This window comes from Haliotis rufescens, unplaced genomic scaffold, assembly GCF_023055435.1.
Source record: "Haliotis rufescens isolate VD_foot unplaced genomic scaffold, xgHalRufe1.0.p SCAF_73, whole genome shotgun sequence".
NCBI lineage: Eukaryota > Metazoa > Mollusca > Gastropoda > Lepetellida > Haliotidae > Haliotis > Haliotis rufescens.
This window is the reverse complement of record NW_025964365.1, coordinates 1096521-1118291: the sequence shown is the minus strand read 5'-3', so window position 1 is coordinate 1118291 and position 21771 is coordinate 1096521. Positions and strand designations below refer to the sequence as shown.

General features: G+C 43.3%; 3 protein-coding genes across 3 annotated transcripts; all 3 read right to left on the bottom strand.

The window, feature by feature from the left end:
* Positions 1–13743: 13743 nt before the first annotated feature.
* On the bottom strand, positions 13744–14302 carry LOC125376748 (submandibular gland secretory Glx-rich protein CB-like). The gene is made up of 2 exons (XM_048388546.1): positions 14153–14302; positions 13744–13893 (listed from the first exon to the last, which is right to left on the bottom strand). The coding sequence occupies exons 1-2, from the start codon at positions 14300–14302 to the stop codon at positions 13744–13746; spliced, it is 300 nt and encodes a 99-aa protein (XP_048244503.1).
* On the bottom strand, positions 14298–14723 carry LOC124119180 (procyclic form-specific polypeptide B1-alpha-like). The gene has a single exon (XM_048388545.1). The coding sequence runs from the start codon at positions 14721–14723 to the stop codon at positions 14415–14417; it is 309 nt and encodes a 102-aa protein (XP_048244502.1). The 3' UTR covers positions 14298–14414.
* A 43-nt stretch (positions 14724–14766) lies between these two features.
* LOC125376747 (mucin-2-like) lies at positions 14767–21616 on the bottom strand. Its single transcript, XM_048388544.1, has 3 exons — positions 20810–21616; positions 19848–20715; positions 14767–14984 (listed from the first exon to the last, which is right to left on the bottom strand). The coding sequence occupies exons 1-3, from the start codon at positions 21614–21616 to the stop codon at positions 14767–14769; spliced, it is 1893 nt and encodes a 630-aa protein (XP_048244501.1).
* Positions 21617–21771: the final 155 nt, after the last annotated feature.

The following is a 21771-nucleotide window of genomic DNA, read 5'->3' as shown; positions in this document are numbered from 1 at the left end:
CCAGTATCTGTAGAAGAGTCCAAGCTTAGTCAGTCATCCAATACACTTTGAGTCTACTTTGAGCCTTATTGATGTCAGTGATAAAGGACTTACTTCCGAAGAATTTGGATAAAGGTGTTAGACTTATCTCAAAGTAGACCTGTGAAGATCCGGGGTGGAATAGGTCTTCAGTAACCCATGCTTGCCATAAAAGGCGACTATGCTTGTCATAAGAGGTCAGGATTGGGTGGTCATGCTCGCTGACTTGGTTGATGCATGTCATCGTATCCCAATTGTGTAGATTGATGCTCATGATGTCAATCACTTGTTTGTCTCGTCCAGACTCAGTTATTTACAGACTGTCGTCATGTACCTGGAATATTGCTCAGTGCGGCGTAAAACAACAAACAAATATCTCAAAGTACATTCATGTCTTTTCAAGAGGGGAATTACATCTTGGTCATTCAACTGCAGCACAACATGGTATTGAGTTAATGGATATAACTCCCTTCAAACAGAGGCATCGACGAATTCCTCCAGCCATGTTTCAAGAGGTAAAAGATAATCTTAGACAGTTGCTAGCATGTGGAGTTATATGTAGATCACATAGTCCTTGGGCCTCTAACATTGTCTTTTGTTGGAAGAAGAATGGAAAACTTAGAATGTGCATGGACTTTGGACAACTAAACAATTCCGCTATTAAGGACAGTTTTGCTTTACCAAGGATAGAGGAAATTAAATCTGGATATTACCTGGTCGAACTTGCTTTTACAGTTGGCCCTTTGGGTTTCTTTGAATATAATCAGCTTCCATTTGGCCTTTGTAACAGCCCTAATGTCAGTCACAGGTGCAGCAAAAGATACCCACTACAAGTAGAAACAGGAGAACTACAACTGAAACTAAGAAGAGATCAGGCAATATTATCGATCTGGGGATGAACAGCAAACCCCTTGGTAAAAATGATATGGCAAGAGAAAACACCTGAGATGAAGTCTTACTCGGAAATATTCCTCACTTATGCCATGTATAAGTGCATGACCTCATCCGAAGTCACAATTGCAACATTCAGCCACCAGAAAGTCACTAAAAAGGGTCATACTTTCCCTGGGCCCACTTGCACAAAGCGATCTTAACGCTAAGATGATCGTAGCTCCCATACTTTAACATAGGCTTAAGGTAGTCTTAGCGCTAAGATTGCTTTGTGCAAGTGGGCCCAGGACTTTAAAAAAAACCTGAGTAAAAACACTGCTTTAACATCAGAAGAATGAAAACCCTACCCTGCTACGATCAGAAGCTATAACTAAATCTACCGGGGACAGCTGGGCCAATATATACTCACACACAAAAGAAACGCAAGTGGTTTTAAGCAAATAGGTAACAAACACGGAACCATAATTTGATACGAGTTTTAGCATGTAGTGAAGCCTGATGGTGTTATCAATATTTTTAGTTGCATTTTGGAAGCCTCGAGTATACACGCAACATAAAAAACGAATCGCCAAAACGCACCATTTCAATGAATATGTGGGTATCATGCACCCATTTCTCGCGAAATCGAAAATGCACGAACTGTCACGAACTGTAGTGGGTATTAAACTGTGGCCGATTCTTGGTCCTACCACTCCTTGGTCAACAATGCCAGGCCTAACTCAAATTCAGAGAAACCAAGCTATCGGACGTTTGGAAGCTGGAGAGTCTGGAGAGTCTGTCCAAGATGTTGCCCGTCATTTCAACGTTAACACAATTTACCGTCTCCTGCATCGATACAATGCTATACAGACCACAGATGACCTTCCTCGGAGCGGTCATCCTAGGGTCACCACACCTCGACAAGATCGGCAGATTACCCGTCAACACCAGCGACATCAGTTCCTAACTGCAAGTGAAAGTGCTCGACAGACCATAGGAACACATAATCAACACATTAGCCGTGACACTGATCCGACGTCTCCGTTCCAACAACCTCAGATGTCGCCGACCAGCATGTCGTCCTGTTCTCCAACCACGGCATCGACAAGCACGACTTCAGTGGGTACAGGGTCATCACAATTGGCGTCATCGTGAGTGGAGGCGTGTCATCTTCTCAGATGAAAGTCGCTTTTGTGTCTCCCATGCAGACTAAAAAGTCAGAATTTGGCGGCGTCTAGGTCATCGTTTTGCTGACAGAAACGTTGTGGAAAGGGATCCATGGGGTGGAACTAGCATCATGATATGGGCAGGGATTGGACTTAATGCGAGACCTGGACCCATGTGCCAACACATTTTCCAGCAGGACAACGCTCGTCCCCATGTTGCCAGAGCTACCATGGCCTTTCTGCAACAACACAACATCTGTGTTCTACCTTGGCCAGCCCTCAGCCCTGATCTGAACCCCATCGAACACTTGTGGGATGAGGTTCAAAGGCGTCTGCACAATGTGCGCCCAGTCCCTACAACTGCCGATGAACAACTCTGGATGTGTGCAGGAGGATCCCTAGGGCCTTCACAAATCGTCTGATCCACTCAATGTACAGGAGATGTGTGGCAGTGATCAATGCTAATGCTGGTCACACCAGGTATTGACTGACATTTTGGGTATTGACCCGAAACTGTGTAAGCCCTTAACATTTGGAAAAAAAAACAATTATGTCATCTGCCTTTTAATCCATTAAACTGTCTTCAGTCAAATTTTTGTCAATCTTGCCCTGTTTGTATTTCTTGTCTTTACTGTTGAAAATAAATAACATGTATACTGCACACTCGACTTGCGTTTCTTTTGCGTGTGAGTATATATACACTGATGGATGTAAGAATTCTGTCAACAACACTGCTGGCTGTGGCATCCATATCCATAGCTCCAAACCCCGAGTACATTCGGGATGTATATCAGTATTCACCGCTGAATTGCGGGCAATTCGACACACACTCAAATTCATAACGGAACTACCGGAAGGAAAGGCAGTCATCCGATCAGACTCGCTAAGTGCGCTACAAGCCACCAGCAGTAGAAACTCTACACCAAATAAAGTCAATAATATTCAATACGAATATACAAAACTATGGCATGAAGGCAACCAGGTGGAGGTATGCTGGATCCCGTCTCGCATAGTTAATTGGTTGGTTGGTTGTTTAACGCCGCACTCAGCAATATTCCAGCTTTATGAAGGCGGTCTGTAAAAAAATGAGTCTGGGCCAGACAATTCAGTGATTGTCATCATGAGCATTGATCCACGCAATTGGAATATAATGATATGCATCAACCAAGTCAGCGAGCCTGACTACCCGATCCCGTTAGTCGCCTTTTACGGCAAGCATGGGTTGCTGAAGACATATTCTACCCCGGATCTTCACGGGTCCGTCTCACATAGACATTCATGGAAATGAAAAAGCAGACACTTTGGCGAAGCTTGTCTAGACAAAGCGGAGATACAGACTATACCGTTCAGCAAACTAGAGATGAAAAGCAAGCAGAAAGCCTCCATGGCCCCAACATGGCAAGCCCAATGAGACGCAAGTACGATTGGCAGATGGATATACAAAATTCAACCAGAAAATCCACAGAGAACCACACTCATACTCAAATGAAAGGAAAGCTGAAGTAGCCAACCTCATGCCCCGGACTTGTCCACAAAAAGCACTATGACAAGGTTTGCCCATCTTGGAAACTGGCCTGAATCCATTGCTCACTTGTTACTAGAATGTCAAGACCATGCCCCAGCCCGGGTTCAGTTAAAACAAGAATTGCTACCTGTCGTATATCTCCTAAAGCCAATTAATGCAATTGTGAAGACCAAACTAACTATGTTTATGAAAGATGGTCAACCACTCGAACGTATATAAACAGAGCAGACAAAGTAATTCTATCAATTATTAACAATCATAATCAAATCAAATCAATGCGAAAATAGAAATCTTATCAAGATAAAAACCGAAATGTTATCAACACTGAAATCCCAATAGATGTGTGTACCCAGCTCACACACATGGGTCGCAAAGAGGGCCAGGTCAGCCGATTATATACCTACCAGATATGTCTCGTAGGTATATACAACATTGCAAATTTGGATAGATATCGTTTTCTTATGTTTTATGGTATTCAAAACATCAAAAGTGGCACGTAAATATGGTTTCTTTGCTCCTTTGTCCTGTCTATCAATTTCAAAGGCTGAAACGAAATTACAGCGGAGGTGGACCCTTTATATACAGAGGCTCCATATATGGTCTTCTTGGAGGAAATTATCTCCAAAATTCCATGCTTGATCGCACAAGCTACCTCCAAAATTACACGCTTGATCGCACAATAAGCCCACCCCTCCGTTAGCACTCAAGCTGGCATGAGCATGAGTGGGATTAATAGATTTATTAACATGGGGGAAAAGTTTAACAATTTTTTTTATCACGTTCCATGCCACATATTAAGAATTGGAAATTGTGAATATTACCACTAACGGTCCACGTTCCATCTTTTACCTGCCAAGGGTCAACCCGATAACGCATATCGACAGGACATGCATCACTCATGGTGCTGATCAGATAGAGGTAGGTAAACATATGTAAGACGTTAATATCTGTATCTGTTTATCATCCACCCTTATCAAATCACACGTACCACGTGTAGATTCGTGGCATGCCAGCAGCAAGTAAGCTATTATTCTTACTTAACTTCACCCATAAACGCCTTTATCATCAATGTCTCGATCAAGCTAAATTATACAAATCTGTCGAGATAGCGCAAATTCACAAATAACAACTTTATCGTCAGTTTAATCAGTAAGTGAGATTATTTGTAGTAGACAGTCACAAACCATTCTGTGGCTGTCTAATAAAATGCCTGTTTATTCACTTAGGTAAGAAACGTCACAGTCCTGTACTATTTCAAATCTTAATACGTTATTACCATTGGCAATACCTGGAATTTTAATTGGTGACTGAAAGTGTCATACTCGTGTGTGTATCTTAGATATTCCCATTGTACTACTTCTGTGAATTCTGTTATTTATGTATTACGTTCTTTACCGTTTGCAATATGTATTTTGCATGGCTTAAACTGAATGTATCTTGTGTGATTGCCCACTCGGGTAATGTATTAGAGTGAGTCGGGTAAACCAGATTCAATCATATGTAAACTGTTTTATTGCGCTGTGTACCTTGGAATATGTGTCGTGACTAATGTAGTATGTATCTTGTGTAATGATTCCATATCATGTTCATCTAATGTCCTTCACATATATCCTCCACTATAACTGATTGTCAACATGCTCTAATAACTGATTGTAAACATTTCTATTGTTTACTGGTTATAGTATACGATTCTGTGGCTGTCCAATAAACTGACTGTTTATTCACTCGGGTCTAGTGTTGTTGTGCGGGTCGGTCGTGTACAGTGGTACCTCTGCTAAGCGAGCCGATTCCCCTCACCCGTTTTAATAAATCCCCTTTCTTTCAACAAGGGAAATGTGACAAAGTCCATTTACATCACAAATTGAGTTCATTATTTGGTGAGATAACAATGTGCCAAACATACTATTTCTTCATTTGCGTTTATTGTTCGCGTTTCTGTACTTTCATTTACTTTGTTGTGAGACTTGTCTGTGTTTAAAATATTCACTGACCTGTGTATAAAGTGATGAAGCACCGATCGTACTTACTTCGTTCCTCATTGCGTATCCTGATCACAACTTGCTGATACGTCCGACTCTGACAGTGACAATAGTTTTCGAAATGTCATGGAATGCGAATGTTTCCATGAAGGTGAATTGGTGATTTTGGCAGAAGTACAAGTGAACCTCTACCTGTGACCAACAATAGTGACCAAAATGACCAGAATAATCCCAATCTTGGACGCACGGATCAGAAGCGATTGCGAAACACAGATTGGCTCGTGTATTTGGTTATATTTTCACCCTGTTGTTGTCTTGAAATATCAGTACTAAGAGGAAGGGACATGGACGTTTTACATTACACATGGTGAGTGAGTTGGGTTTAACGCCGCTTTTAACATTATTCCAGTCATATCGCGGCGTGTCAGCTTAATTTTGGAGGAAAGCCCGAAGTGATGCAGGTCTCAGACATTTACCACTTCGGTGAAACCCACGAGCACGGGTATGGTGCTGACAAACTAGAAACATAATTGGGGCGAACCTGGATTCGAACCCACAATCATAGTTTTCTGGCGTGCCAAGGGATGCAACTCTGCTTAACGAATCGCGGCGCCTTAGGCGACTGGGCCACCCATGCCCCCACATTACACATGGCTGGGTGTTTAATGATACGAGACTTGTTCCTGGAATGACTGATGGCAATAATCTACTGCAGGTACATGTGGCTGTTTGATGATTGACTGACAGGTTCCCTCCCATCAGTCAGACAGGCCATTTGTCATACACCTTGTTATTGCCAATCGTCATACAGTTGAGTAGGGGGGTAATTAGAGCACTCACCTTAAGCTGTAATGGTATGACCCAACACTCTGAGTTTAGGTCTTTGTTGCAACAACAATGTTAAATTCATAAAGGGTGAGTTGTTGTGAGCTGGTTATCTTGTGAGAAGAGGGTATTAAAATGATCAAAGTCACTGTAAGTTCTTTTACTAACAGATAATTAATTTGTTGTTTCAATAAATACTTTGCCCTTTGAGTTTAATAAATGTAATTCATGTAATCCTATGAAAGGAGACAAGAGATGTTTCTTGTTAAACATGGTTCATATTTATAATGAGTGGGTGAGTGAGTATGGTTTTACGCCGCTTTTAGCAATATTCCAGCAATATCACCGCCGAGGACACCAGAAATGGGCTTCACACATTGTACCCATGTCGGGATTCGAACCCGGGTCTTCGGCGTGACGAGCGAACCCTTTAACCACAAGGCTACCAGACCTCCCCTCATCTTTATAATATTATGTTGAATAAACCATACTAATTTATTACTTACTTTTCTGTTTACAATTTGTTTTCTTACAATCTGTATATTGAATTAGCACAAGATCATTCATAATGATAACTGTTGAACAGTCCATATTGATAGGTAGAAGGCAGGGGATTAGTAGTCCAGTCATGCATACCCATGTGTTATAAGCTGTATGACAAATGGCCTGTATGACCGATGGGAGGATACCGACTGACTGTACGTGACAAAAATACTGTTCTTTTAAATTATAACTAATTGGTTACAAAGATCAATCGATGTCTTTCTTTTTGACCGCACGGATTGAGGGTGTGGGTGTGTGGAACCCGTGCCCTAAAATTGAAAAGGAAAATATCTTACGATGTTAAGATGATACAGTTCGCTTTCAATCAAGGTTATTTGACACGCCCCCACTAGCCACACTCGTGACATTACATGGTTGTTGCTGCTTTAACCGTTTAAGAGGTCGCCTTCCGCATTAGCAATTTCGGCTGACTTGACCCTCTTTGGACTCGTGTGTGTGAGGAGGGACACATATTGTTCTGAAGACATGTTTGTTCCAAAACGCATCCGGAGCCTATAGATCGCGCTTCACGTGCAGTTATGTTAGTTTTAAATAAAGAATCTGTTCTCCACATTACGAGTTTTAGTATTCATAGAATTTCTGTTTTCTATTGATATGATTTCTATTTTCGTACATTAATATGATTTCATACATGGAATCAATACCGGTATTATATATATAACACAGAGGTCTCCCAACAACTAATGAGTGAGTGAATATGGTTTTACGCCGCTTTTAGCAATATTCCAGCAATATCACGGCGGGGGACACCAGAAATGGGCTCCACACATTGTACCCATGTCGGGAATCGAACCCGGGTCTTCGGCGTGACGAGCGAACGCTTTAACCACTAGGCTACCCGACTGCCCTCAACAACTAATGAAACGATCGCGTATATTCTGTGCCCTACTGGTGGTAATATCCAGTAGCTTGCAGGCCTAGTCGGTCGTGCTTATTAAGCCACGCCTCCTCGTTAGCGATTTTTAGATTCGTCTGGGTTGTGACAGACACAGACCTTAAAATACGTACTCTTAATTAAGCGGAACAACGCGAACTTTACGTTTTCACATTTCTAATTGTACAACAGACTGTCTTCATAATGATGTAAAAACAATCTATTGCTATTATTCATGATACTTGCACTTTAAAGCAACAACAACTATTCCTTCAGTCTAACCGCTTGCTGGATGCAGACGGGCGTGTGCTTTTTCTATACTAATGTCACGCACTACTATTTCAAGTCTGGGTCACCGCACATACTAAACAGCATAGCAAGGGGAATGTGAGATGAGTAGTGGAAAGAAAATAATTCTATTTTATTTATTTGTTTGTTTGTCTGTTTGTTGTATATCATATATCAAAACGTTTTATTTTAATTTATTGTAGTTTATAATATAACTTAATTTATTTGATTTTAATTTAATCAGTTACTCAACATTTTATCTTTAGTTATGTACGTATTTCTACAAAAAATATTGTGGGACAGTTTATCTTGAAAAGCATCAGCTTTTGGATCGATTGTTGACTGTGTCCAGCAATACGAGATTCATGGAGGTCATCCCAAAGATTCACCCGAGATGCGTTAGTCATGGATATGAGAGAGTAGCCCCGTTCTAGATGCAGAACTATGGGGCTACTCTCTCATGTCCATTCTAGATGCAGAAGACCCGTGAAGATCCGGGGTAGAATAGGTCTTCAGCAACCGTTGCTTGCCGTAAAAGGCGACTATGCTTGTCGTAAGAGGCGACTAACTGGATCGGGTGGTCAGGCTCACTGACTTGGTTGATGCATGTCAGTTGCGTGGATCGAGGCTCATGAAATTGATCACTGGATTGTCTGGTCCAGACTCGATTATTTACAGACCGCCTTCATATAGCTGGAAGATTGCTGAGCGCGGCGTTAACAACCAACCAACCAACCAACTAGATGCATAACCTGGCCCTTGGTATTTGATATGCATCTGAGAATAGGGACACCACAAACCAACTCTATGTGCCTTCATTATATAGCATGATTCACATATTAGTGCTAACTATCTTTATGAATCATGCGCCGGGTATATGATTTTATTCAGCTTTTTATTTAAGATACTATAACTAACTTCTTCTTTTTTAAAATGACGATATTGTCACAGAGTGACTTAACAGCACTCTGGACAACGCAATGTTAAAGAATTGTAACTTCTGAACAACTTTCCTTTTGTACAGTGTTGAGTACATAACGTTTAGGAAATCTGGACTATTTAACATGATGTAATCCATGCGTAACAGCGGTCAGTTGAACCATTGTCTAACACAGCATTTCACATTATGACATTTATAGCCTTAATCCATTTCCCCCTGGGCCGTGTCTGTAATCACATCCATAAGCCCTATGTCCAGGGCAACGCCATTGTCTCTTTGTCTGTCTATTGTTGTCCAATAGTGTATATATATGTTTACATCTTTACTGTTAGTTAGTCTGGTATTCCGACAGCACCTGTATGTACAGCCGCGAGTAGGATACGCCTGCTTGCTGGACTTCACTTGTAGTTGTTGAGTTGGAATCTCCGCTCGACATATTTCTATTAGTAATTGTATTTGTTTGCATTATTGCCGACTAAAGAAGTTTGGACTCAACGTATTCTTCGTCTTCAATCTGAAGTTGCCTATCGAAAGTATTTGAAACGAATGTCCCAAAACGTGCACAATATCTTTCTGATAATACAGTTATTTCTAGTTTGCAATCCGGGTTTACCGCCGGTGACTCAACTGCTTACCAACCAACCCAGCTTTATTATTTCATAGGGGGCACGGGTGGTCCAGTCGTCTACTTAAGGCGCCGCGATTCGATGTGAAGAGTTGCGTCCCTTGGGCACACTAGAAACCTGTGATTGTGGGTTCGAATCCCGGTTCGCCCCGATTATGTTTCTAGGTTTGTCAGCACCATACCCGTGCTCGTGGGTTTCACCGAAATGGTAAAAGTCTGAGACCTGTATCACTTCGGGCTTTCCTCCCACATCAAGCTGACACGCCGTGATATAACTGGAATACTGTTAAAAGCGGCGTTAAACCCAACTCACTCACTCACTCCAATGTAATATAGAAGTGTTTGCTGATGATACATCGCTGTATGTCAGTGTTGATGATCCAATATCAACAAGTATTTCAATCAATCACGGGCCAAAACTTGCAAAGTAAACTTTAATCCTGATCAAACAGAACCAAAATATAGAATGTTAATAGCCACAGTCACATTGGGCCACAAGTCATGGGCATTGACATAGCCATATTGAAAATCTAACTGCCAAGGTTGGCCTGTTGATAAATTGCTTTGGTAGTCCGAAATATCGGAGGAATAAACACAGTCTACAAACATGTTAATTCATATTACCCTTGTTTGATTACTGTGAACACAACTGGAATAATTGTACCAAGGGTCAAGAACTGTTCCTGGAAATGTTGCATCTCTATGCACTTAGGACAATATGTGGTGCTGCGGGGGGCACAGGTCATTTAACATTATATGAGGAAACAAGCCTATCCTCCTTGGCAGAAAGACAGCACTTTCACAGATTATGCATATTTTATAAAATGAAAAGTGGAAGGAGCCATATTATCTAAGTGATATGGTACCTGTAATAAACTTAGATCGCCAAATCATGTAACACATAACACTAATGAACACTATGAACCTAATTGCTAAATTGTATAAAAATCATTTTTACTTCCACAGTCTCCGCCTGGAATATACTAGATTCTACTTTGAGAAGCCGCATCAGTATCTCAGTTTACAAAATCTGTATTATTGTGGTAAATCACAAGTGCCTGACATATTGGTTCCCGCGTAAATTCACTGCAAGTTAAGACTAGGATGCAGTGATTTGAACGGTCATAAATTTGAAAGATTTGTTAACATAATACTGCATGTTTCAGTTATTGTGTTCAGTGAAAGTGTTATACACTTTCTATTAATCAACTTGTCCAAATTACACTGAGATTACATCTGAAAGCTATCATTATGTTAATGGATATGACCTTATTTGACAATGTCAACCTAGACAAAGAAATACTTCTTAATATCGTTGATTCTGTACATCAATTCTTCACTATGAGCAAAAGATTTGTATAAACATGCACTCTTATATATATCTCACCAACAACTGTTTATCTTTGATATACCTCATGTGACATAATATCCAATGTATACTACTGTATAACATATATACTACTGCTGGTTGCTCGAGCTTTGATAGGTACCGTATTCTGTCACCATATGCAACAACCTAATTTTTTTAATACAATATTATATATATATATAATATATCATATTGTTTTAAAAAAATCAGGACATGATACCTCTGATTACCCTAAACACATCCTCTCTCCAACACAGCCAACAAAAAGGTCATGGAAAATTTAAAGATGAAACCCATAGTATGCCAATCAAGAGTTTGTTGGCTTGAAATCTAAAAGGTACTACTCATCTATGAAGACAACCAAGTCTTTGCATATGGTGACAGAATCATAGCAGGAAAAGTGAGGAAAGAACCTACAACCGTCAAGTACCTGACGACAGTATATTGTAAGTCTGGAAAGTTTTGCAAGCAGGAAAGTACTGCCAACACTGCAATGACAAACACTCGCAATAGTCTCCTCATGCAAATCTAAGCAGGCCTATTTCTTTTATTCACTTCCACACATTGTCAGACCAGCCAGTACATGGTTAAACGAATAATCTCTCAATCATGTAACACGTTGTCGCTCAGTATCAATAGTCTAATCAAGACAGTTCTCTTATCATCCACATCTCGTGGTCCATACACCACCCAGCCTATCCTGTTAGATAAACGCGCTACTCTAACATTACTTGTCAAATACAACAAGACATATTTTTAGTTTAAAAATACCCTGACTGACACTGAGTTACCATTATTCACGCAACGTCCTACTTATAAAAGATAACACGGGGCAAAGTAGCTTTGATTATTGGTAGTCTCATCAGCAAGGGGTGGGTGGGCACGGGTGGCCCAGTCGTCTAAGGCGCCGCAATTCGCTGTGCAGAGTTGCGTCCCTTGGGCACGCCAGAAACCTATGATTATGGGTTCGAATCCCGGTTCGCCCCGATTATGTTTCTAGGTTTGTCAGCACCATACCCGTGCTCGTGGGTTTCACCGAAGTGGTAAACGTCTGAGACCTGCATCCCTTCGGGCTTTCCTCCCACATTAAGCTGACACGCCGTGATATAACGAGAATACTGTTAAAAGCGGCGTTAAACCAAACCCACTCACTCACTCATCAGCAGGGTGTTGCAATACTTTCCAGACGCAGTACTCACTATACACATGGCACGTTACAAACCACTTTGAGGGTCTTGTCTCTTGTCATATCCCCTTTCCTCTCAAACTAAGACCTCAACAAGCTGTCATTAATGTTAAGACTACAATTGTTTTATGTGGGCAGAACAAGAATGTTGATAGCCTGGATTTCACAGACATCTCCTTACCCGTTTGAGATCCAAAATTTAGAAAAGGAGGAAATCTTCCCCATTCAAATCACTAAAAATAAATTTGAGAAGGATATAGGTAACATATAATCTTTTTGTTTTTGAACATTTCCGTAACATTTGCTTAAAAGCCTAAGAGTTGGACCTTGTACATTTCTATACGCCAATGCTGATGAGATTCACTCAAAATGACAGGTGACATTAGAACTATTAACTGACATCAACATGCATCTGTTGTCGAGTCAGGTCTAAGGAGAGGCATTTCCATGATTACCCATAGACATGCCAAAGCCAATCATCCCAATATTAGATCTATGACCCTTGTCAACAAAAACATCACATTATCTATCTTGATGCCAATAACTGATATGGTCGGACCATGTCACAATCCCTGCCAGGAGCCAGGGATATTCGTTGTGAAGATCATGTTCTGAAATTTGTACAATGCCCGTGGCTCAAGACATATATTGATTTCAACTATGGTAAGAGAAAACAGGCAAGGAATCATTTCAAGAAGGTTAAACCATGGAGAACTTGAGGAAAAGAGTGGATGTCAAATTGGTTTAAGGTCAAAAGAGAGCCAAGCGATCCTTTCGTGCCTTTAGAATAGTCAATAACATAGTAGTTGTTCACATGTTGACACAAAGGTTGTATCTGAACAGACACATGAACGTTGAATTTAGCATTCTGGATGCTTCTAAAGTTCCGATGTATGACTTCCATGATACTTATGTCAACCCTTTCTGTGGCCATACGAGTCATCTCCTTCTCACTGACACAGGCTCTATCTGTTTTGCCATCCAAACAGAAAATATACATCAGGACATGATACCTCTGATTACCCCAAACACATCCTCTCTCCAACACAGCCAACAAAAAGGTCATTGGAAAATTTAAAGATGAAACCCATAGCATGCCAATCAAGAGTTTGTTGGCTTGAAATCTAAAAGGTACTCCCTCATCTATGATGACAACCGAGTCTTGATTAAAAAGAAGGTAATCCAACAACCCACCAGACACAAGCATTATGAACAATGTATCTTTGTAAAACAGATCCACGTGTCTAGTATGACATAGATTCAACAAACAAGCTGGGACAAACCGTACATGATATAAGATGGGGTTACTCGTTTCGCTTATGGAAACTGGAGGATTCCCCATCAGCCCCCACGTCTATAGAAAGAAGTGTTTCTTCACATTTCGTCATTCCTGAGTTGACTGTCAAAGTGGGAGTGAACACAATGGACAAGTTCACTTGCCTTGTATCATTTTTCAAAACCAAGCAACATGAAACATTTGAAAGAAGTACGTTTCACCGAACGAGCCCCGCCAGCTATGACTCATTGGGCCCCTGCTCTGGCTCCCGCTCTTGCTCATTGGGCCCCTGCTCCGGCTCCTGCTCTGACTCATTGGGCTCCTGCTCCGGCTCCTGCTCTTGCTCATTGGGCTCCTGCTCTGTCTCCTGCTCTGACTCATTGGGCTCCTGATTTAGCACCTGCTCTGACTCATTGGGCCCCTGCTCTGGCTCCCGCTCTTACTCATTGGGCCCCTGCTCTGGCTCCCGCTCTTACTCATTGGGCCCCTGCTCCGGCTCCTGCTCTGACTCATTGGGCTCCTGCTCCGGCTCCTGCTCATTGGGCTCCTGCTCTGACTCATTGGGCTCCTGATTTAGCACCTGCTCTGACTCAGTGGGCCCCTGCTCTGGCTCCTCTGTCTCCTGCCCTGGCTCCTCTGGTTCCTACTCTCGCTCCTGTTGTGGCTCGTCTGTTTCCTGCTCTGCTTCCTGCTCTCGCTCCTGCTGACTCCTCTGGTTCCTGCTCTGACCCCTGCTCTGACTCCTCTGGTTCCTGCTCTGGCTCCTGTTTCCTGCTCTTGCTCCTGCTCTTACTCATTGGGCTCCTGCTCTGGCTATTGCTCTGGCTCCTGCTCTGACTCTTCTTGTTCCTGCTCTGGCTGCCCTGGTTCCTGCCCTGACACCTCTGGCTCCTGCTCTGGCTCCTGCTCTTACTCATTGGGCTCCTGCCCTGGATATTGCTCTGGCTCCTGCTCTGACTCTTCTTGTTTCTGCTCTGGTCCCTGCTCTGGCTCCTCTGGCTCCTGCTCTGGTTCCTCTGGTTCCTGCTCTGGCTCGTATGGTTCCTGCTCTGGCTTCCCTAGTTCCTGCCCTGGCTCCTGCTCTGGCTCCTCTGGGCCCTGCTCGGACTCATTGGGCACTGTTCTGGACCTGCTCTGGCTCCTCTGGCTCCTGCTCTGGCTTCTGCTCTGACTCATTAGGCCCCTGTTCTGGCTCTTCCGGCTCCTGCTCTGACTCATTTGGCCCGTGCTCTGGCTCCTCCGGCTCCTGCTCTGGCTTCTGCTAGGACTCATTAGGCCCCTGTTCTGGCTCTTCCGGCTCCTGCTCTGACTCATTTGGCCCGTGCTCTGGCTCCTCTGGCTCCTGCTCTGGCTTCTGCACTGACCCATTAGGCCCCTGTTCTGGCTCTTCCGGCTCCTGCTCTGACTCATTTGGCCCGTGCTCTGGCTCCTCCGGCTCCTGGTCTGACACATTGGGCTCCTGCTCTGGCTCCTGGGGCTCTGGCACATTCGACTCATGCTTAAGATTCCCTACATGCTTTCTCCACGACTGTGTCTGGACCTCCTACGGCAAAACATACTTGGTTAAATAACTACTAACCGAGAACAATAATAAATCCTACCCTATTATTTGGTTGTATAAACAATGGCAGCCTCTTTACAATGTTGTCAAGAGAACTGTTCAACCTCTTGAAGAATTTGTACAATGGATTTCTTCCGAGTTGGAATGGAATCATTTTCCCAATCCTAAATTGAGAAACCTTATCGTTTTGGATCTAATGTCTACAGCTAGCAAGGACTCACATATCAATGACTTGTTCACGGAAGTACGAGTGATTGCCATGAACCAAAACTTGCATTATAGTAAAGCTCCTACTCAGTGAAGGAGCTGCCACTATCTGGTCCTGTTCAACAACCCAATAGATCCACCACAAGTGATGACCCTACCGAGACAAACATAGCCAGGACATACACAGACATTTATGCAAAAGTATGGGGAAAGTATCACATAATCCTTTGCAGGCAAAGGACAAAGCGGTGCCTCCTTCTAAAGTGACCAAGACAAAGAAACCACCGTCTGGTGGAAAATGAATTGGCAGAAGAAATTCGAGGAAGTAAAGAAGTCACCACAAAACCTTTCTGTCTCAAAGTGGGAGATCAAATCAGACTTTATATTTTCCTGAGAATATGAGCGATGGACAGGGGAGATTTTCACCATTTCCCAGGAGATACTCCGAGGTGGTCTACCTTTGTCCCGTGTTAAGGTCTATAATGGAGATGATATTCAAGGGACTTTTCTACCAAAGAAAGCTGCAGAAAGTGGACATCAGACAGGATGACATGGAATGTTGAAACCCAAGGAAAAGATGCAAGCAAACAATATTTAGTCATCCATAAATCTTATCCTTACTTTGTACTCCAACTTCCAAATGCCTCTCAAAGAAAATGTTTAGTCAAGTGGTTTGCATTGGCCAAAGAAATTAAATTCGTTGGAAAAGGCATCTGATATACATTCATTGTAAATGAATATATTGTAAATGTAGGCATTGGGTAGGTCCCTGCAAGACCTGTGGCTACCTGAAACACGGGGATAATACAATGTCTATACAGAAACTGTACACTCTTGTTATTGTTTATTCCTTACATATTTGGATATCATATAATCAACTACGAATTTAACTATTGTTGTTTTAACGGATCAAAACTCCTAATCTCGCGGTCCGAGGTGTGATGGGCTGGGTTTGGTATTTCACTAAACAACGTATTGAAATTATTTGTTTTTGGAGGAGAGTATATGCTGTTCCGTCTTATAGTATGATTGTATCATTAGTTAAGATTCATCACGAAATGTGGCTTAGAGGTCTTTGGGACGATACAGGCTTATTTTACGATGATAAGCCTAGGATATACAGGTAGTTTAACACTACCCTCTCTTTTGAGCCTTACGTTCGCACTATTATATGAAGATGCCAACGTGGTTTATTAGTCAAATTCAGACTTGGACCTTGTTCGTAGATTTACTAGACCTGTAACACCTTTAGACACATTGTACCCATGTGGGGAATCGAACCCGGACCACTAGGCTATCCCACCGCCCCGCACCACTGTTGAGGTGAAGTACACTTTACAGCAAGCTGTGATCTTTTATTCAGACATTAGATATTCGTTATGGAGATCTGCAACTGAAGTTTACTGTAATATTCCGCAACTATCACCTGCTGACCAGTTGAACTTCTAAATGCGTTCTGGTGCCATTGTAAAATCTCTGGCTGCCTCTCATTTTATTTGACAGAGGCAGACGGGGGAAATCTAATGTGTTATGATAATCTTTGTTTACTGATATTTAATGTGTACATATTATAAAATATTTACGATAGTTTAAACGTGTAATTGGATACATGCAGTACTACGTGAGTATAAGTAGGGATATACTAAGGCGGTTATAGTTTTAGTGGATGGGTGTAGGCGAATGGTGGGAGGATGTATGTATGTAAGCACGAGTCAGTATGGGTATGGATACATGAGGGCGTATATAGTTATAGTTCGATGGATATTGGGAATAGGGGCAGGAGAGTGTATTTATGTAAGCATGAACACGGATATATGAGGACTGGCGCAGATACAGTGGTTCGATGCAGAGGTATGGTGTGGGTGTGTGTATGTATGGGTGGGTACGGATACTTTTTGTTGTTTCTCCTTTAAGTGTTTAAGGGGTCGCCTTCTGCCTAAGCAATTTCGTCTGACCTGTTCCTCTTTTTGGACTCAAGTGTGTGAGTAGGGTACACATATCTATTGCGAGTTTTAGTATTCATCGAATTTCTGTTTTTGTATTGATATGATTTCTATTCAATTTCACATTTGGCTGCTCTGTTTATATGCGTTCAAGTAGCCCCCCCCCCCCCCATACGTAATAATTTTGTTCGGATACAAAAGGGCGGATATATTTATACTGTGTGATGAATGTAGGGGAAGGGCGGAGAGGGGTGGGAGGGGTAAGCATGAGCTCGGATACATGAGGGCTCAGGCGGATATAGTGAGATGGATGTGGTGGTATGGTGAGTGGGGTGTGTATGTGTGTAAGCACGCGTACGAATACATTAGAGCGAATGTAGTTATAGTAAGACGGATGCAGGGGTATGGCGGAGAATGGCGGGTGTGGTGGGGAGAGGGCCCACGTATGCAGCCATGCGCATGGATCCATGGGGTCTGACATTCACAAAGTGAGATGGTTGTGGGGAAACGGTTGGGGAAGATGAATACGATGCGCGTGGGTGCATGCGTGCGTGCGTGTGTGTGTGTGGAGATAGGCGTACGTGTGTGTGTGTGTGGAGATAGAGGGTTGGGTGGTGGGGTTGCATGTTCGCAGGTACGAATATTGATACACGGGAGGACATGCAGACTTGGGATTGGGTGACTGAAAGTGCCTATGCTGACCTTACTTATACCGTTTCCTTATTATCTATAACGCATTTACGCATTTTAAAGACGTTGGTGTCTTATAGGTCATACTGGCCGGGCATTGAATATATTCCCGAACTACGTAACAATTTCTATGCTGTACAATGCTTGACACTTAAATACATATCTTCATCTTCTTCGTCTCTCTTCTTCTTCTGTTGCACATATTGATGCAGTGTCAATTTGTAGACCGTCTGGATTCCTAGTGCACCATAATCTTGAACGCGACGTTAAGCTCCATTTCACCTCACCACCTAATGCACCTGAACCACACTGGTTGTACTACAATAACTTACCTACCACTTCTTTTTAATTATAACCCTAACGGAAGAAACCGTTCCGCTATTATGAATCGTTTGAATGGTATTAGCATATGTAAAAACGTAAAATGCTACATTAAAAAAAATTGAACATTCACAAGAACTTCGATATGCCCTTCTTTGTCAACACAAATAGTGCTAGTGTCATCGCAGGGCGTGGGAGAGGAACTGCTCGGCATACCGTCTGCCTTTCAAAAGGTAGACCATGTATGTGAATAGCCCATCAATCATATTGCAAGCCCAAACAAGTCTCCACAATTCGGTACGTATGACAGTCAACTTTCCCTTTATGTCAAGCAGTATTGTAGTGGATCCAGCCATTGGTGTCCACATTCACAACTTTTGAGTTACAATCGAGATCTTTCTACGAAGATTTCAAAGAAGGTAAAATGACTCTGACTCAAAAGTTGTTTGATCAGGGCTACAACATTCAAGGTCTCAGTAAAACTTTGAAAACGTTTTATGGTAGAGATGTTGAGGTTCTTTCAAGATTTGACGCATCAGTGACTAGCGGTATACTTTCTATAAAACCATGAAAACAAAGCTATTTCTCTGCAATTGTGAAGTAATACATTGAAATCTTGATTCGTTTAGAATGGTTGTCAACGAAGGGACAATGTCAAGGAAAATGGCTGACACTGGTCAATGAGCAATATTCAAAGGCAGGAACACTCCGTACAAGGAACAAACAACTAAATGGTCTTTTCACTGTGACGTAGGTCAATACGAAGCTTAAAATAGGTCTTCAGCAACCCATGCGACTAGAGGCGACTTGGTTGATGCATGTCATCGCATGTATCGATGTTAATGATGTCAATCACTGAATTGTCTGGCCCAGACGCGATTATTTAAAAGACGCCATCATATAGCTGGAATATTGCTGAGTGCGGAGTTTAAACAAGTAACAAACATCACGAAGCAAATACGTGGCACGGTTGAGACGATGTCTGTATGGGTGAGACGAGGTCAAGTGTTGTCCGAGTGTACGGGTGAGTATGGGTGAGACGAGGTCAAGTGGCGTCCGAGTGTATGGTGGAGATGATGTCTGTATGGGTGAGACGAGGTCAAGTGTTGTCCGAGTATACGGTGGAGACGATGTCTGTATTGGTAAGACGAGGTCAAGTGTTGTCCGAGTGTACGGGTGAGTATGGGTGAGACGAGGTCAAGTGGCGTCCGAGTGTATGGTGGAGATGATGTCTGTATGGGTGAGACGAGGTCAAGTGTTGTCCGAGTGTACGGGTGAGTATGGGTGAGACGAGGTCAAGTGTCGTCCGAGTGTACGGTTGAGATGATGTCTGTGTGGGTGAGACGAGGTCAAGTGTCGTCCGAGTGTACGGTTGAGATGATGTCTGTATGGGTGAGACGAGGTCAAGTGTTGTCCGAGTGTACGGGTGAGTATGGGTGAGACGAGGTCAAGTGGCGTCCGAGTATACGGTTGAGATGATGTCTGTATTGGTGAGACGAGGTCAAGTGTTGTCCGAGTGTACGGGTGAGTATGGGTGAGACGAGGTCAAGTGGCGTCCGAGTGTATGGTGGAGATGATGTCTGTATGGGTGAGACGAGGTCAAGTGTTGTCCGAGTGTACGGGTAAGTATGGGTGAGACGAGGTCAAGTGGCGTCCGAGTGTATGGTGGAGATGATGTCTGTATGGGTGAGACGAGGTCAAGTGGCGTCCGAGTATACGGTTGAGATGATGTCTGTATTGGTGAGACGAGGTCAAGTGTTGTCCGATTGTACGGTGGAGACGATGTCTGTATGGGTGAGACGAGGTCAAGTGTTGTCCGAGTATACGGTTGAGATGATGTCTGTGTGGGTGAGACGAGGTCAAGTGTTGTCCGAGTGTACGGTGGAGACGATGTCTGTATGGGTGAGACGAGGTCAAGTGTTGTCCGAGTGTACGGTTGAGATGATGTCTGTGTGGGTGAGACGAGGTCAAGTTTTGTCCGAGTGTACGGTGGAGACGATGTATGTATAGGTGAGACGAGGTCAAGTGTTGTCCGAGTGTACGGTGGAGACGATGTCTGTATGGGTGAGACGAGGTCAAGTGTTGTCCGAGTATACGGTTGAGATGATGTCTGTGTGGGTGAGACGAGGTCAAGTGTTGTCCGAGTGTACGGTGGAGACGATGTCTGTATGGGTGAGACGAGGTCAAGTGTTGTCCGAGTGTACGGTTGAGATGATGTCTGTGTGGGTGAGACGAGGTCAAGTTTTGTCCGAGTGTACGGTGGAGACGATGTATGTATAGGTGAGACGAGGTCAAGTGTTGTCCGAGTGTACGGTGGAGACGATGTCTGTATGGGTGAGACGAGGTCAAGTGTTGTCCGAGTGTACGGTTGAGATGATGTCTGTGTGGGTGAGACGAGGTCAAGTGTTGTCCGAGTGTACGGTGGAGACGATGTCTGTATGGGTGAGACGAGGTCAAGTGTTGTCCGAGTGTACGGTGGAGACGATGTCTGTATGGGTGAGACGAGGTCAAGTGGCGTCCGAGTGTATGGTGGAGACGATGTCTGTATGGGTTAGACGAGGTCAAGTGGCGTCCGAGTGTACGGGTGAGTATGGGTGAGACGAGGTCAAGTGTTGTCCGAGTGTACGGTTGGGATGATGTCTGTGTGGGTGAGACGAGGTCAAGTGTTGTCCGAGTGTACGGTTGAGACGATGTCTGTATGGGTGAGACGAGGTCAAGTGGCGTCCGAGTGTACGGGTGAGTATGGGTGAGACGAGGTCAAGTGTTGTCCGAGTGTACGGTTGGGATGATGTCTGTGTGGGTGAGACGAGGTCAAGTGTTGTCCGAGTGTACGGTGGAGACAATGTCTGTATGGGTGAGACGAGGTCAAGTGGCGTCCGAGTGTACGGTTGAGATGATGTCTGTATGGGTGAGACGAGGTCAAGTGTTGTTCGAGTGTACGGTGGAGACGATGTCTGTATGGGTGAGACGAGGTCAAGTGTTGTCCGAGTGTACGGTGGAGACAATGTCTGTATGGGTGAGACGAGGTTAAGTGGCGTCCGAGTGTACGGTGGAGACGATGTCTGTATGGGTGAGACGAGGTCAAGTGTTGTCCGAGTGTACGGTGGAGACAATGTCTGTATGGGTGAGACGAGGTCAAGTGTTGTCCAAGTGTACGGTTGAGATGATGTCTGTATGGATGAGACGAGGTCAAGTGTTGTCCGAGTGTACGGTTGAGATGATGTCTGTATGGGTGAGACGAGGTCAAGTGTTGTCCGAGTGTACGGTTGGGATGATGTCTGTATTGGTGAGACGAGGTCAAGTGGCGTCCGTGTGTACGGTTGAGACGATGTCTGTATGGGTGGTGAGTCGAAGAGGACGAGGTCAGTGTCATTTAACCATCTAGACATACATGGTCGTAATTGCACATTCTTTGACTAAAAGTGTGTTTGACAAATTGTTTTAAGTTAACAGGACGTCCTTACTGTTTAATCTAAGTAAGAAAGTTCGTCCCGATTGGTTATAATATACTATATCGACAGAGAAGATCGTGGGAACGTGTACT